Source organism: Peromyscus eremicus, chromosome 2, assembly GCF_949786415.1.
Source record: "Peromyscus eremicus chromosome 2, PerEre_H2_v1, whole genome shotgun sequence".
Classification (NCBI taxonomy): Eukaryota; Metazoa; Chordata; class Mammalia; order Rodentia; family Cricetidae; genus Peromyscus; species Peromyscus eremicus.
Genome location: NC_081417.1, coordinates 152,273,023 through 152,288,748, shown reverse-complemented (window position 1 = coordinate 152,288,748; position 15,726 = coordinate 152,273,023). Strand labels below are relative to the sequence as shown.

At 54.6% G+C, this 15,726-nt stretch overlaps 1 protein-coding gene across 1 annotated transcript in view; it reads left to right on the top strand.

Moving 5' to 3' along the window:
* The window catches only part of Crocc (ciliary rootlet coiled-coil, rootletin), a 47,708-nt gene that overhangs the window by 22,355 nt on the left and 9,627 nt on the right, over positions 1 to 15,726 (top strand). Inside the window, exons 13-25 of the mRNA XM_059255316.1 lie at positions 1,748 to 1,892; positions 2,987 to 3,133; positions 3,447 to 3,677; positions 4,306 to 4,499; positions 4,762 to 4,889; positions 5,819 to 5,988; positions 7,723 to 7,902; positions 8,542 to 8,676; positions 8,885 to 9,028; positions 9,410 to 9,648; positions 10,248 to 10,407; positions 13,271 to 13,438; positions 14,263 to 14,611. Coding sequence (XP_059111299.1) covers positions 1,748 to 1,892; positions 2,987 to 3,133; positions 3,447 to 3,677; positions 4,306 to 4,499; positions 4,762 to 4,889; positions 5,819 to 5,988; positions 7,723 to 7,902; positions 8,542 to 8,676; positions 8,885 to 9,028; positions 9,410 to 9,648; positions 10,248 to 10,407; positions 13,271 to 13,438; positions 14,263 to 14,611 — 2,390 coding nt within the window. The remainder of the gene's footprint in view (positions 1 to 1,747; positions 1,893 to 2,986; positions 3,134 to 3,446; positions 3,678 to 4,305; positions 4,500 to 4,761; positions 4,890 to 5,818; positions 5,989 to 7,722; positions 7,903 to 8,541; positions 8,677 to 8,884; positions 9,029 to 9,409; positions 9,649 to 10,247; positions 10,408 to 13,270; positions 13,439 to 14,262; positions 14,612 to 15,726) is intronic.

Genomic DNA, 15,726 nt, shown 5'->3' with positions numbered 1-15,726 from the left:
ACCATGTTCTCTAGACTGCTTCCTGTTGTCTGGGGGCAACAACATCTTTAGGGGACCCTGAGAAAACCAAGATAATGGTCAATCCTGAGAGAGTTAGATGTTGTCTGGTCTCAGTGTGATGGGAAAATGTAGGGCTTATCTGTAGTTGTGGCTGGAGTAGTCTGTGAGGCTGGACCATCTCAGTCAGCAGCCTTGAAGTTGTTCTGGATATAAAATTCTGAGGAAACTGCAACAGAGGTACTCTGAGAGGCTGGATCACCTTGGCCACCCGTTTTCATTGGTGTCTGGTCCCCTTGCTCTGAAAATACATGAACTTTCAAAGGAAACATACATATCTATATTAACACAACTGTGACTGGGTATTGTATACAAGCCAGCCAAAGATGATTTTTTTTGTTTTATGTTTGAGCAAATAAAATATATGTCATCTGTCTTGTAGTTTTTCTAGGTTTATTTTTTTATGTCTATAGCCAAGATTTTCAGGGGGTCTTCCCTGATCAAACCTGACTGCGCCTCTTTAACCTTAAATGAATCCACAGCCTTTAATTTTCTGTGGAAAGAAAAGCATAACCTCTTCCCCAAAGCAATACATTTTCTGACTTCCATTTTAAAGTTAAGGCATCCCTAAAGTGTCTAGGCTGGTTTAATTTGGCAGTCCCTTCCATAATCCAGTGCCTCTCAGCCACTGTCATTCTCTGTTCATTAGCATTCAAAAAATTCAAAACTAACAAAGCACCACATAAGGTCCAAACTCCCTGTGTTACAATATTTTCCATCCTTATGTGGCTTATTTTTTATGCTATTCTTTTTAAAGACTTTATTAATTATAAACTATTTTTTATGACTTTCTATACCCATTTTTTTTCTTTCTTCAGCATCAAAGCACATTTTAAAACATATTATACCTTTTTAGAGGTTTTCTGTGTCTGGGCCTGGCCTTACTAAGCATCTGCAGTGTTTTCTGATGGTGTGAGACAAATCTGAAACTGCTGTGTCAGCCACCAGCATGGCTTAGCTTTGCGCATGGTGCTGTGCTGGTGCATGGCACTGGAGGCTGGCTCCAGCCCTCAAGCAGTTTCTGTACACCAAGCCTACCCAAGAGACTGGTCACCAGGAAGCTGTGCCAGGAAGCACATTTGACTCTGTGTTCCAAACTATTTTTTAGCTTTCTCAGGCCTTATGTGGATATACGTGGCTAGATTGGGCGCCATATGTAGACAGATTTTTCTTTTTGGGCCACCAGCTCATGGAGGGGCTAGAGAGATGGCTCAGCAGTTGGCTGTTCTTCCAGAGGACCTGGGTTCAATTCCCAGCACCAACATGGCAGCTCAGAACTGTCTGTAACTCCACTTCCAGGGATTCTGACACCCTCATATGGACATACACGCAGGCAAAACACCAATACACATAAAATAATAAAAAAAAAGACACAGAGACTTATTATTAATTATGAAAGCCCAGCCTTAGCTTAAGCTTGTTTCTAACTAGTTCTTATAACTTAAATTAATCCACTTTTTAATCTACATTCTTCCACGCGCTCATTACCTCATCTCCATTATGCCCATCCTGGCTTTTCCGCATGATTGGCGACTCTGCCTTTCTTCTCCCCAGAGCTCTCTCTGTCCAGAAGTCCCTGCTGTACCTCCTGCCTAGCTATTGGCCACTTAGCTTCTTAGTAAACCAATCACAGTGACACATTCTCACACAGTGTAAAAGGAATATGCCACAACAGTCCTCTGTCCCACAGCCACAGGCAGCTGGAGCAGTTGGAAGTGAAGCGCTCAGGGCTGGCTAAGGAGCTGCTGGAGGTGCGAGAGGCACTGAGCTGTGCCATCCTGCAGAGGGATGTGCTGCAGACAGAGAAGGCAGAGGTGGCCGAGGCGCTGACCAAGGTGAGTCCTGTCAGCTGCACAGCTCATGATTCTTCCACTGGCTACAGGCTGACCCTACTCAGGCTACTGTCTGAGCATGTCACTGACCTCTTCCTCTGGATACAGACTGACTTTTTATTTTATTTTCTATTTATTTATTTATTTTTTTGTTTGTTTTTCAAGACAGGGTTTCTCTGTGTTACCCTGACTATCCTGGAACTCGCTTCGTAGACCAGGCTGGCCTTGAACTCAGAGATCCACTTGGCTCTGCCTACCAAGTGCTGGAATTAAAGGCATACGCCACCACCACCCAGCTGACTTTTTATTTTTATCTATCTATTTATTTGTTACTGTGTTTTAAAAAACCCCCGTTCCCCCTCCCCGCCCCCCGTGTGTGTCTGTGTGTGTGTGTGTGTGTGTGTGTGTGTGTGTGTGTGTGTGTGTTGGAGCACAAGTGTGTGCTGTGACAACTGGAAGTCAAGACAGCCTTGGTGTCCATCCATGCCTTCCACCTTATTTATGGTCGTCACTGTTTCCTGCTGTGTATACTACACTAGCCGGATCTTGACCTCCAGAGGACTCTCCTGTCTGTCCCCATTTGCTGTAGGAATGCTGGGATTATACTTGTTACCTTCTGCATACAGCTTGTACATGGATTCTGGGGATTTGAACTCATGTTCTTATACTTGAGCAGCAAGAATTTTACCACTGAGCCATCTCCCTAGCCCCACAGGCTAGCTTTTGACCCAGTCCACAGATCCCTGCTTCTTCAGGGGCTCCTTGGACTTAAGCTTGAAGCTCAGGGTCACCTGGTCCTTTCTGTGGAGATGGGTCCTGGGACTGAGGAAGTTGGGGCCATTGTCCTGAGAGTCCTCTGAAGGTGGTTGTCCCACTTCTGGCGACATGATCGCCTTCTAGGCTGCGGTTGGAGACTCTTCCGACCCCTGGCTCTGCCTCTTAGTCCTTCCTTGAGCAGCTCTCAGTCTGTGGCCATCTTTGATGGGATTGCCTGACTCCCGTCAACCCTTTCTCCTTGGTCCCGACCCTGACCCAGTCGGTAAGGCTCTGCTTCCCTGGATCTCTCCCTGACTTTGGCTTCCCTGTCGCCACTGCAGGCCGAGGCTGGCCGTGCGCAACTAGAGCTCTCCCTGACCAAGCTGAGGGCAGAGGAGGCCTCCCTTCGAGACTCCCTGTCCAAGATGAGTGCCCTCAATGAGAGTCTCGCCCAGGACAAGCTGGAGTTAAACCGCCTCATGGCCCAGGTATACTCTGCACCAGCCACATGTCCCCTCCACCGGGGAGACACCACAGAGGCATGCTGGGGCTCCCACACCCTACCCTGTCTGTCCTGCTGTCTACCTCTCATCCTGTCTGTCTTCTTTGCCTCTGTTTTGTGCATTATAGAAGGATGCCCTGGTGGCCCTGCTCTATTTTGATCCTTTGTTCTCCGCACCATGGACATTCTTCCTTCAGCTTAGGGAGCCTCCCCTGGACTGGCTGGGACCATTTGGTGGGAATGGAGGGGGCATCCCTGGTCCTGGGTTGCTCCCCCAGACCTTTATCCATACCCTGCAGCTAGAGGAAGACAAGGCGGCGCTCCTGGACCGACAGCAGCAGGCAGAGCACGCAACTACATTTGCTCTGGAGGAGCAGGAACGTTTGGAGCAGCTGAGGCTGGAGCAGGAGGTGGAGCGCCAGGGTCTGGAGGGCTCCTTGTGTGCGGCTGAGCAGGCCCGGGAGGCACTGGAGCAGCAGCTCCTTGCATTACGCAGTGAACGCAGTCATCTGCAGGAGCAGTTGGCCCAGGTGGGCTGAGCTCCCGTGCAGCTGTGTGGGGAGGGGCTCCTGGCCACTCACATGCTAGTCTAGGATAATCACAGCTCAGGCGCTTGCCTCTGCGTTCATATGCTCCTCATCTCTTCTAGCTGAGGGCCTTGAACAAACTGCCCTACCCTGTATGCTTCTGCCATCCCATCTGTCACTTAGAGGATGTGCTGGCTCTGAGCCAGCCTTGGTGATGATCTTTCATGTGAAAAAAGTAGAGATTCGGGGAACTGAAGCCACACCCCTGGAAGGCAGCTTAGGTTCCAGGGCTCCAGGGTCTGTGAGGCAGCCTCTGTCCTGGGGTCCAGGGTTCCATGAAGAAGGTGCAGCTCCAGCTCCTCCCTGCAGCCTGCACAGCTGTGTTCAGCTTCTCAGGAAGTTTTGGGTACAGGGTGCAGTGGGTGACTCGGGCTTGTGTTTTCCACATGTGTGCATTTGCAGGTGTAGAAAAAGCTAGGGTTTGCCTGGGCACGTACAGCACACCAGTACAGAGCCTGTGCTTTAACTCTTAGCCTCCTGCTGCCAGGCCAGGGCCGGACTAGACCCCCACATTAAAGTACTGCATAGTGAAGCAGCCAGGGCTTCTGCTCACAGTCCCTGGGTTGGCCAGCTCTCCCGGCAGCTGAATGGACGGGACCAGGAGCTGGAGCAGGCCCTGCAGGAGTCACGGCGGCAGGTGGAGGCACTGGAGCGCACAGCCCGGGAGAAGGAGGCACTGGCCAAGGAGCGGGCTGGCCTGGCTGTGCAGCTCACAGCAGCAGAGCGCGAGGGCCGGACCCTGTCGGAGGAGGCCATTCGCCTACGGTAAGGGCTTCGCCCAGCTCCTGGCAGGGGGCATCCCTGGGGCCACTTCCTGACCAGCCACGCCCCGGGGGTAACCCAGAGGAGCAGTTACTTAGGAGCCACACTTACCAACTCAGCCTAGCTCGGGTGCAGTTTTCCTCGGGGAACCTGGTTCTGGCTGGGCAGGTAGGCTGGCGTTTGGCCCACACTGGCCACACCCTGAGACCCACAGTCCTGGGGTGGGGAGGCTGAGTCCCAAGGCCTCAGGGATTGTGTGTTACAGCTTGGAGAAGGAAACCCTGGAGAGCAGCCTGTTTGATGTGCAGAGGCAGCTGGCTCAGCTCGAGGCCCGCCGGGAGCAGTTAGAAGCCGACAGTCAAGCCCTGCTGCTGGCCAAAGAAACCCTGACTGGTATGAGGATCTGGGGAACACCCGGGCTCCATACTAGACTTAGCTGTGGGTACTGGAGTCTCGAAGAGGTTAGGAGTCCTAGGTGAGGTGTGTGGCAGACCTGGTTTTCTGTTCTGAGCTGTTGCCAGGATGAGGTGAAGGAGCTCGTGAAGGCCTTGGCAAAGTGCCTGCCTCGGCCAACTGTGGCTGCTGCTTCTTCGTCATCAGGGAGGCTGGAGAGTTCTAAGGTCCCTATAGAACCATCAGCTGCTTCCGTGAATCAGCCAGATGGTACCCAGATGGTCCCAGCCCAAGGTCCCCACATGCTCTCCACTCTCAATCCTTCCAGCTCAGCAAAGGTAAAGCTCAGCCAGCTAAGCCCCTGCTTGGGTCATGGAAATTGACTTTCCTGAGTCAGACAGGCCCAGGGAGGGCAATGCTGCTGGGCTTCCCACCTGGGCAGTGCCCTTCCTGATCAGGTGGGCCACGCCTCCCACTGTGTCCCTCGGTGAGGGCTGCTGTTGTCACTGGTGGAGACACTCCATAAAGCTAGACGGCTTTGAGTGTGGCTGGAGCTGGAGCCTCATCTTGGACAGGATGAGGTTAAACTACTGAGGCACATCGTTTGTGACGTGCAGAGATGGATGGGGTGTTCCCAGCTGCTTGACCCATGGGTGTCACTGCACTTTTGATACCCTTCCCCTCCATCTAGCATTTCTCATCAGGCATTTTATCCCTTGTACATGAGGGGAACAGAGCCAGTGAGCCCATATGGCAGGTGGGAAACTGGCATCCAGAGGGGGTGAGCCACTTGTCCAAGAAGCTCAGCGTAGGTGCCAGGCAAGCTCTCTTCCCTCAGACTTTGCTCATGTGGCTCCTGTGGCCCAGGTCTGTTGTCCCAGAGGGAGATTGTGACTCAGCCCTGTCTTCCTGCCATCCCTCTTGTGCAGGGGAGCTGGCGGGCCTGCGGCAGCAGGTCACAGCCACCGAAGAGAAAGCAGCCTTGGACAAGGAGCTGCTGACCCAGAAGCTGGCGCAGGCTGAGCGGGAGGCGCAGGCCTCTCTGCGGGAGCAGCGGGCAGCCCATGAGGAGGACCTTCAGAGACTCCAGCGTGAGAAGGTTTGGTCAGCTGGGGAGGGTAGGCCGGCCTCTGAGCCTCACTGTCTCTGCTCTGGGGAGGCATCTGTCTTGCTCTGCCTCAGTTTCTACATATGTCAAACAGGACTTCGTGTCTGCCATAGAGGCCCTGGGGACAGCTGGGAAGATCTGTGGGAGTGAGTTGTCCTTATCAGATGTGTAGAGTTCCAGGCCCCAAATTAGGTCCCATCCTAGTGAACCTGATGGAGACCCACAGCCATACTGCAGCAAGACCAGTTTAACATTTAGCAGAAAGCAGGCTGGGCACGGTGGCACACACCTTCAGTCCTACCACTCAGAAGGCAGAGATAGGCAGATCTCTGAGAGTTTGAGGCCAGCCTGGTCTACATAGTTCCAGAACAGCCAGGGCTACATGGTGAGACCTTGTCTCAAAACAAACAAACATACAGTAAAAAGCTACATTCATGTACTAAGGTTCAAGAATGACAAGGCGAGACATGCCAGGGAAGTCACGTGAACACTGATTCTATGCTTACGTTTCCTGAGTTTGTGTCTGATCTCGGTCACACTCCACTGATGCTATATAACATTTTTGTTCCTTCATTTTCCCACCCACAGAAATGGGGTAGATTGCTACGGGGTCTTGAGTGTGAAGGGGTTAGTGTAGCAACAGCACTTAGTAAATTTCCTGTCAGTTCCTGTTCTTGGGGTGCTCTCCAGTCTGGTCTGCAGGACAAAGACCTTTAGAAACCCAGCCTGGTCAGGGCTGCCTCCAACAGTTTCATGTTCTCACTGCAGGACTCCTATAAAGTGGTGTGAGAGATGCCCCTGAGCCGCCATGAATTAAGGTGGAAATTACCACATGTGGCCAGTAGGTGGCAGGGTAGCACCTGAAGGCCTCACCCACCACCCTTCAGAAAGTTGTAGGGCACAGGCAGTGTGCCCTCACCACAAGAAAGCCTTTCTTTGTCATGGGCTGTACCATGCTCCTAGGGAGCCACACTCTGATCCCTGACCCTGTCTGTATGGGCCTCATCAGTGCTCCCAAGTCTCTTCAGCTTCCCTGCCAGTCTGGTCCCCAGAGCTGTCACTTGTAACCAGCCCTACTCCGCTTTACACAACCCTCCAGCTGTCTGCCCAGAGCTGGCGAGATGGCTCAGTGGTTAAGAGCACTTGCTGCTCTTCTAGAGGACCTGGGTTAAGCTCTCAGCACCCACATGACATCCATAACTTCTCCATAACTTCAGTTCCAGGAACTCCAACTCCATCTTCTAACCTTCAGAGGCATCAGGCTTGCAAATGGTGCACAGACATACATGCAGACAAAACACCCATGCACATAAAGTAAAGAAGTCTAAAAGAATTTAAAAAATACAATTCAGATAGTCTTTGTCCCCTTGGCTTGAGTCCCTATTGTCCCTCCCCATAGCCCTCAATCCCACAGCTCACCTGGTCTGGCCCGTGGTCACCATGCCCCTGAGGGTTCCTGAGGCTCCAGCCTGTTCTTCCCTCAAGACCTCCAGGCTACACTCCTGGCCTAGTTCTTTTCTGCCTGGACGGCTCCACCCTCCCCAGGGAGCATTCTTGTCCCCAGCCCAGGCTGCTGTGCCTCCTTGCTGTGTCCACAGACCTGATATGACCTGTCACCGTCCTGTCTCTTAGCTGTGGGGTACTTGGGTCTTTCACTGACCTGAAGTATGCAAGGGACTTCCTGGGCCCTCCTGGTGTGTCACACAGCCTGGTTCTGGCCCTCAGGAGGCTGCATGGCGGGAACTGCAGGCAGAGCGGGCCCAGCTGCAGGGCCAGCTGCAGCAGGAACGAGAGGAGCTGCTGGCCCGGATGGAGGCCGAGAAGGAGGAGCTGAGTGAGGAGATCGCTGCGCTGCAGCAGGAGCGGGATGAAGGCCTGCTCCTGGCCGAGAGCGAGAAGCAGCAGGTCTGGAGTCTGGGCGGCCACTGTGGCTCTCCTGGCTCTGCCCAGCAAGTCCCCCCGTCACCCTCCCCCAGCAGCTGGAGCCCAGGAACCACCAGTTCCTCCTGGGCCTCGGTTTTCTCCCCGGCAGGAGAGAGAGAGTGGGAGAGAGAGAGGTCCAGCACACGGGAGGTGACAGGTGACACAGGCAAGCGGAGAGAGAGAGGTCCAGCACACAGGGGCGGTGACAGGTGACACAGGCAAGCTGTCTCACATTCTCCTGTCTCTGCTAGTCAGGCTGGATATACCTCTGGGTTAATTCTTGATTTCGGTAAGGTAATGGAGGAGCAGGGCAGACCGCAGCCATCTGATGTGTCGCCCTGACAAATGACATTCTCCCTGAGCCATCGCTTTCTCTTCTGTAACATGGCATCACAAAAGCCTTCGCCATGGGTAGTGGAGGTATTAGTGAAGTCTGTAGATCATGGCCACATCCAGGCTCCTGCTGCTGCTCCTGAACCCTATCGGAGGGCTACAGAGAGTGAACGGGCACCTCGGCCCCGGGTCCACCCGTGGTGGGCCAGTGCTGCTACTGAGCACCATGGGAGGCTAAGAGAACGAACTGGCCGCCCACTGAGCCCAGTCTTCCTTGCCTCTGCCTAGGCCTTGTCCTTGAAGGAGACTGAGAAGACGGCACTGTCTGAGAAGTTGATGGGAACCCGGCACAGTCTGGCTGCCATCTCTCTGGAGATGGAACGGCAGAAGCGAGATGCTCAGAGCCGGCAGGAACAGGACCGGGTAGGTAGGCCGCCAGGCCTCTATCCAGGGGAAAGCAGCACAAGAGACCAGCTTCGAGGCCAGCCCCCCACACCTCGCAGCTAAAGACTGATCAAGGTGTGGCGGGCCTCTGGGAGGGGCTGTATTTCAGCCAGAGGGGTAGGACAGTGCGGCGGCCAGTGTTGGGGGCCTCGTCAGGACTAAGAGTGAGCATCCTGACTGCCTCCAGAACACAGTGAACGCCCTGACATCTGAGCTTCGAGAGCTCCGGGCCCAGCTGGAGGAGACCACGGCGGCCCATGCCCAGCAGGTCAAAGAACTCCAGGAGCAGGCTGGGGCCCTGGGCAGGCAGCGGGAGTCCTGCATGCGTGAGGTGAGCTGATGCTGCTCTGTCCTGGCAGCATGCAGGGGGCTGCTGCATGTGTGCTGGGGCTAATCCTGTGAGTGCGCCTGCAGTGAGGACAGACAGTGACTCACCCACGGAGGAGGCAGCCAACATTTATTAAGCACCTGAGGTTTGCAAGGGGGGTTTGGGGGACTCATTCACTGGACAGTCCTGATGGGGATTGTTTCAGGTTCATGTGCTGCTACTGAGTCCAGTGTCCCATACCATCACTGAAGTCAGCCACCCACCTCAGATTAACGGGGCAGTGTTGGGACCATGGTATCCCGTAGCCAGCCAGGGAAGTGGCATACAAGCCCATTCCTGCCATGGCCTTAGCCTGAGGGCCCTGACCCCATTCTGGACCCACAGGCAGAAGAGCTGAGGACTCAGCTGCGCCTCTTGGAGGACACCCGTGACGGGCTGCGGCGGGAGCTGTTGGAGGCTCAGCGCAAGGTTCGGGACGGCCAGGAGGGCTGTGAGGCCCATCGCCAGGAGGCCTGTGAGCTGCGGCGCAGTCTGAGTGAGGGCACCAAGGAGCGTGAGGCCCTGCGGCGTTCCAACGAGGAGCTGAGGACTGCTGTGAAGAAGGCTGAGAGCGAGCGCGTCAGGTGAGAGCTGCAGAGGACCCGGCCAACCTAACCCATCCTCTAGCGGTTAAGAGTCTGACTGAGCCGGGCGGTGCTGGCACACGCCTTTAATCCCAGCTCTCAGGAGGCAGAGCCAGGTGGATCTCTGTGAGTTCCAGGCCAGCCTGGGCTACAGAGCTAGTCCAGGACAGGCTCCAAAGCTACAGAGAGAAACCCTGTCTCAGAAAACCAAAAAAAAAAAAAAAAAAAAGTCTAACTGAACCACCATGGTTTAGGGGACCATATAGCTGGTAAGCTTTGGTCTGTAAGCACAGCCTAGCAGGGAGGTCAGTTTGGTGGCTTGTCTGCCACAGAAAATGGACAGGTGACAGCGAGAGGGTTGGGTCACTCTCAGGCCTCACCTGTGTCAATAGCTTTGGAAACGGAGTCCCCTCCTGGAGTCCCTCATGTGCCTCTCCATGTCAGAAGCTTTTGGGTCGGTGCAAGGGCAGCCATGTGGGCAGGCAGCGCTTGGGTTACCTTGGGGCAAGATGGGGCCTAGTGGGGCCAGGGGACAGCCTTGTGCACCAGGATGCAGACGACTGTCCCAGGACGCGGCCTCTGCCTTCTGTTCTCTCCAGCCTGAAGCTGGCCAATGAAGACAAGGAGCAGAAGCTGGCCCTCCTGGAGGAGGCTCGAACGTCCGTGGGCAAGGAGGCTGGTGAGCTGCGGGCCTCCTTGCAGGAGGTGGAGCGGTCCAGGCTGGAGGCCCGTCGGGAGCTGCAGGAGCTTAGGCGACAGGTGCGGCCCTGGCTCCTGCCCTCCTGCCCTTCCACACGCTGCCCTCCCTTCCACACGCTGCCCTTCCACACGCTGCCCTCCCTTCCACACGCTGCCCTCCCTTCCACACGCTGCCCTTCCACACGCTGCCCTCCCTTCCACACGCTGCCCTCCCTTCCACACGCTGCCCTTCCACACGCTGCCCTTCCACACGCTGCCCTCCCTTCCACACGCTGCCCTTCCACACGCTGCCCTCCCTTCCACACGCTGCCCTTCCACACGCTGCCCTCCCTTCCACACGCTGCCCTCCCTTCCACACGCTGCCCTTCCACACGCTGCCCTTCCACACGCTGCTTTTCCTTCCACACGCTGCCCTTCCACACGCTGCCCTTCCACACGCTGCCCTTCCACACGCTGCCCTCCCTTCCACACGCTGCCCTTCCTTCCACACGCTGCCCTTCCACACGCTGCCCTTCCACACGCTGCCCTTCCACACGCTGCCCTTCCACACGCTCTGGCCAGCAAGCAGCACCCCCTCTCAGGAGCCAGTTCCAGTGTAAAATCAAGGCCGGAGCTGCAGCAAGCCTTTTACCTGAGCTTGACATTCATGGGTGGGGTTTTGTGAGAGACTTTTTCTGGGGAGACACAACACCCCCACACATACCACATACCCCTACTCACCCCAGAAGGGAACCCACAGCAGACCAAAGTAATGGTTGCACCGAAAGTCCAACTTGATGAACCAGAGGGATTTTATAGTAATCACAGGAGCCGAAAGGATTCAAAATTGGCTCCATCACAGAAACACCCACCCTGATGCAGGCAACAACTCCCAAAGGCTGCAGACCTGGCGCTCTCTGTACAGCTTCAGGCAGCTAGACAGGAGTCCCCTCCCCCATCGGTTGTTTACTCATCTGTGAGGCTGGGGAGGGGCTTTGGAGAATTTTCCAGCTTTCCATTCCCTCATGAAAGGCAGTGTTTACCTCCCCTCCCTCCTGGAGAGTGTTCAGTTGAGAGGAAACTGTGTTGAGCAGATGGGTTTCCAGGGGCCCTCTACCCATGAACTGTGTAGATGCTGTGTGCCTGTGTCACATCCAGACTCGGGTGTCCCCACAGGGAGGCCCAGCAGCATCTTGTCTAGTTCTAAAGACACCTGAGCAATGAAGGAGTGGCCCCTGGGAACCAGGTCAGGCTAGCAAACTGCTTCCACTTTTACAGGCCACACGGCTGTCTCCACCCCTCCCTCCCTTACTGTAGTAAGAAAGCAGCCATAACCTGGGCATGGTGGTGCAGGCCTGTAATCCCAGCTACTGTGGAGACCGAGGCCAGAGGGTCACAGGTTCAAGGCCTGCCTGGGCTGCAAGGCCTGTTCAAGAACAGTCTTGACTTACTGAGGCCCTGTTCAAAATAAAAAGTAAAACCAGCAAGACTATAAATCACTAACTGAGAATGCTCGCCAAAGGCATGAAGCCCTGCATCCACTGCCCAGTAAGTACTGCCAGGAAATAAAGTAGGGACTGGGGAGATGGCTCAGCGGTTAAGAGCACTGGCTGTTCTTCCAAAAGACCTGGGTTCAATTCCTATCACCTACATTGCAGCTCATAACTGTAATTCTAGTCCCAGGGTATCCAATACCCTCTTCTGGCCTCCACAAGCACATGTGGTGCACAGACAGACAGACATACAGGGCAAAATACTCATACACATAAAAAAAAATAAAATAAGTGAAAAAAATTTTTTTCCAAGACAGGATTTTTCTGTGTAACAGCCTTGGCTGTCCTGGATCTCGCTTTGTAGACCAGACTAGCCTCGAACTCACAGAGATCCTCTTGCCTCTGCCTCCCGAGTGCTGGGATTAAAGGTGTGTGCCACCACACCTGGCGTATAAATTTTTTAGAAAGGAAAGTATCTATAAGAGGTTGGGTGTGTAGCTCATGGGCAGGATGCTTGCCCAACATGCCAAAGCCTGTTTGATCTGAGCACAAGATGGGAGGTGTGTGTGCCTTAGTAGAAGATGGAGATGGCTGAATTGGCAGCAGCCCTCTGACTAGATTGCCACCCCACCACCAGCAAGCACTGATCAAGCACCTGCTGCATACTGGGCACTGCCCACACACTGGAAACTTAAGGCTTTCCCACCCTAAAAGGCCCAGGAACAGGAAACAGCCTCGATGGCCGCAGTGGAGACAGCGGGTGGTAGCCGGAGACGGATGCTCTGAGATGCATCCCTGAAAATATTGCCTTCTCACTTCAGTCCCTCCCCCAGACCCCTCAAGTCAGCAGCCAAGGCTCTGCTGGGGAGCATGGTGATGGGTTCTGATCTGTCAGCCCTGCGACAGTCCTGTGGGGTGGGTGGTCCTCACCCTACCTGCTCCTGGGAGGAAGCAGGCTTAGAATGTTCCCCTTGCCTGGGATCATATCCCAGTCTGCTGCTTGTGGGCTGTGTAGCAGGCAAGTCATTCGATGCTCTGGCCTGTTTTCTCTTCCATTACATCAGGGTTAAACACACAGGGACATATGACGGTTAATTCAGTTGGTGTAAGTGCTTGTACCAGCTGGGCACACCAGAGGCACTCTGTAGCTTCCTCTGTAGAGGTGAACAGAGACCCTGGGTGCTGTGGTCCCAGCTGTAGTTGCTAGGTTGGTTGTCACCTTGACCTCTTCCCTGCTGTCACCCCGACTCCCGTGAAGTGGCATACAAGCCATTGGAGCCGGGTGCTTGGAGTGACCCGAGTTTAGTGAGTTCACCAGGACAGGCTCCCCGTGGACTTGGAGTGTTAAGTTGATGCCTGCATCCTAGGTCAGTCCATCCCGAGAGCCTCCTGGACCAGGACTGGGCAGAACTGTAGGGCCGGCTGACCTCCCTGCCTGCTCTGGTTCACAGATGAAGATGCTGGACAGTGACAATGCCAGGCTGGGCCGGGAGCTGGCAGACCTGCAGGGCCGACTGACCCAGGGCGAGCGGGCAGAGAAGGAGAGCCGGCGAGAGGTGCTGGGCCTGCGGCAGAAGCTGCTAAAAGGCGAGAGCAGCCTGGAGGCCTTGAAGCAGGAGGTAACTGGGCGGTGGGTGGGCTGGCCAGAGGAGGGGTGGGCTGCTGTATGCCTGTGTCTTCCCTCCAGAGGACAGTGCTGAGCCCACCACCTCTGGTACTCTCCCTCAGTTGTACTAATACTAACAAGCAAAAGAAACTGTAGGCCTGATGTGTGCAGATACCAAAAGGTCATGGCGAGGCTCTGAAGACAGCCCTCTTTAATTTTCCCACAGCCTGCCCGTGAGGTAGGTAATGGAAACCCCATTTTAATAGGAGAACCAGGCAGGCTCAGGAAGGCCAAGGCCCCTGCCCAATGTCACACAGCCGCCAGGTACACTGTGTGACTTTTTGACTTAGCTGCTCTCTGTGCTTCAGCGGGCTCATCTACACTCAGGGAAGATGGGGTGGGAGGAGGGGTGGGGGGGGGCAGGTCCTGTGTCCTGTGGGAGGAGGGGTGGGGGGGCAGGTCCTGGTGTCCTGGTGCTCCATGGAGGGGCTTTCCTGTGGCACTAATGACCGAGAGATGGCCCCTGCTCTTCACCAGAGGGCAGCTTTCTGTGTGTTGCAAATCTGTAATGGATGACCTCTCCCTGTGGCCTTGGAGAAACCACTTAACTTCTTTTGGGTTCTTTGGGGAAGTATTTACTGCCTGGCACTATGTGAATGTTATTGTCATGACTAACTGCATATTACACATAAACAGCAGAGACAAGTAAGCAAATTCAACATACCCTCCCTCTACGGATGTTCTTACCCCTCCTCCCAGAGTGGAGAACACTAAAGGTCCAGGTCGGGGCCGGGGGCGGCCTCGTGACTTGGTCTCTTGGCTTCACCTCCTCCCCAGCTCCAGGGATCCCAGAGGAAGCTGCAGGAGCAAGAGGCCGAGTTCCGGGCTCGGGAGCGAGGCCTGTTGGGCTCCCTGGAGGAGGCACGCGGCACCGAGAAGAAGCAGCTGGAAGTGGCCCGGGGCCTGGAGCTGAGGCTGGAGACGGTGCGGGCTGAGACCTCGGAGCTGGGGCTGCGGCTGAGTGCGGCCGAGGGCCGGGCGCAGGGCCTGGAGGCTGAGCTTGCCCGCGTGGAAGCGCAGCGGCGGGTGGCCGAGGCCCAGCTGGGTGGCCTGCGCTCCGCCCTGCGCCGGGGCCTGGGCCTGGGCCGAGTGTCCAGCTCCCCAACTCGGGAAGCACCAGCAGGAGGTGAGTGCAGTCCAGGGCAGTAGATGCCTCTCTGAAGCCACGCCCCTTGGCTGTCTTGGACTCCTGGGTAGCTTTGTTAAGGGGGATTCTTAGGGTCCCTTTGCCTTTTCTGAATCCTTGAACCCCATCTTCTTTGTTTTATTTTATGTTTTTGTGAGAGTACCTGAATATATGTATGTGCATCACATGCATGCCTGGTGCTGGAAGAGGACAGAAGAGGGCATTAGATCCCCTGAAATTGGAGTTACAGAGGGCTGTGAACTGCCATGTGGGTGGGAATCAAACCCGGTCCTCTGCAAGAGTAGCCAGTGCTCTTAATTACTGAGCCATCTCTCCAACCTCTCCAACCTGGAGCCCCCATCTTCTTAATGGGTTTCTAGACTGTTATCTCAGCTCCACATCCCTCTAGACCAGGCCTAGGATCCTAAAATCTCCCTCATGGTAGGCACAGCCAGGCCTGACCTTCCAGGGTAGCATTGATCCATTCACATACTCAGTACTTACTAAGTACCTAGTGTGCTCAGCACACACCTGAAATAGGGCAGGAAACAGGTTGATAAGCAGGTCGCTTAGGAAGCTTAGAGTCTAGCTGTAGGAAGAGCTGTGTGAAGGGAATGGAGGACATATTGGCCTGTGGCCTGGGTACAGTAGGCAAACAAAAATAAAGGGAGGAAGAGGCTGCTGATCAGTGCAGCTGCTGTGGGAAACAGCTTGACAATTCCTCAAAAAGTTGAAAATAGAATTGTTAACGAGAGGTGACCCAGCCTTCCTACAGCTAAAAGAACTGGAAACAGGCCTATGGTAGACACGTATATAACAACGTCTATTGTAGAATTGTTCACAACAGCCAAATGTCAGTGACATCCCAAATATCCATCAACATGAAGAGATAGCAAAAATGTGGTGTATCCATCCTGTGGAGTAGCACTCAGCCGTTCAAAGGAATGGCACTCCTACACATGTCACAGGGCAGGTCATCCCTGAAACATTGCTGTCATTGAGTAAGGCAGTCCTAGGAAGACAAACATCTGAGTTCCAGCACAGACAAGTCTGCTGCAGGCCGCAGGAATATATCATAAGAACTCAGCTGGTTATGGCAAAGTCACTACCTGGAG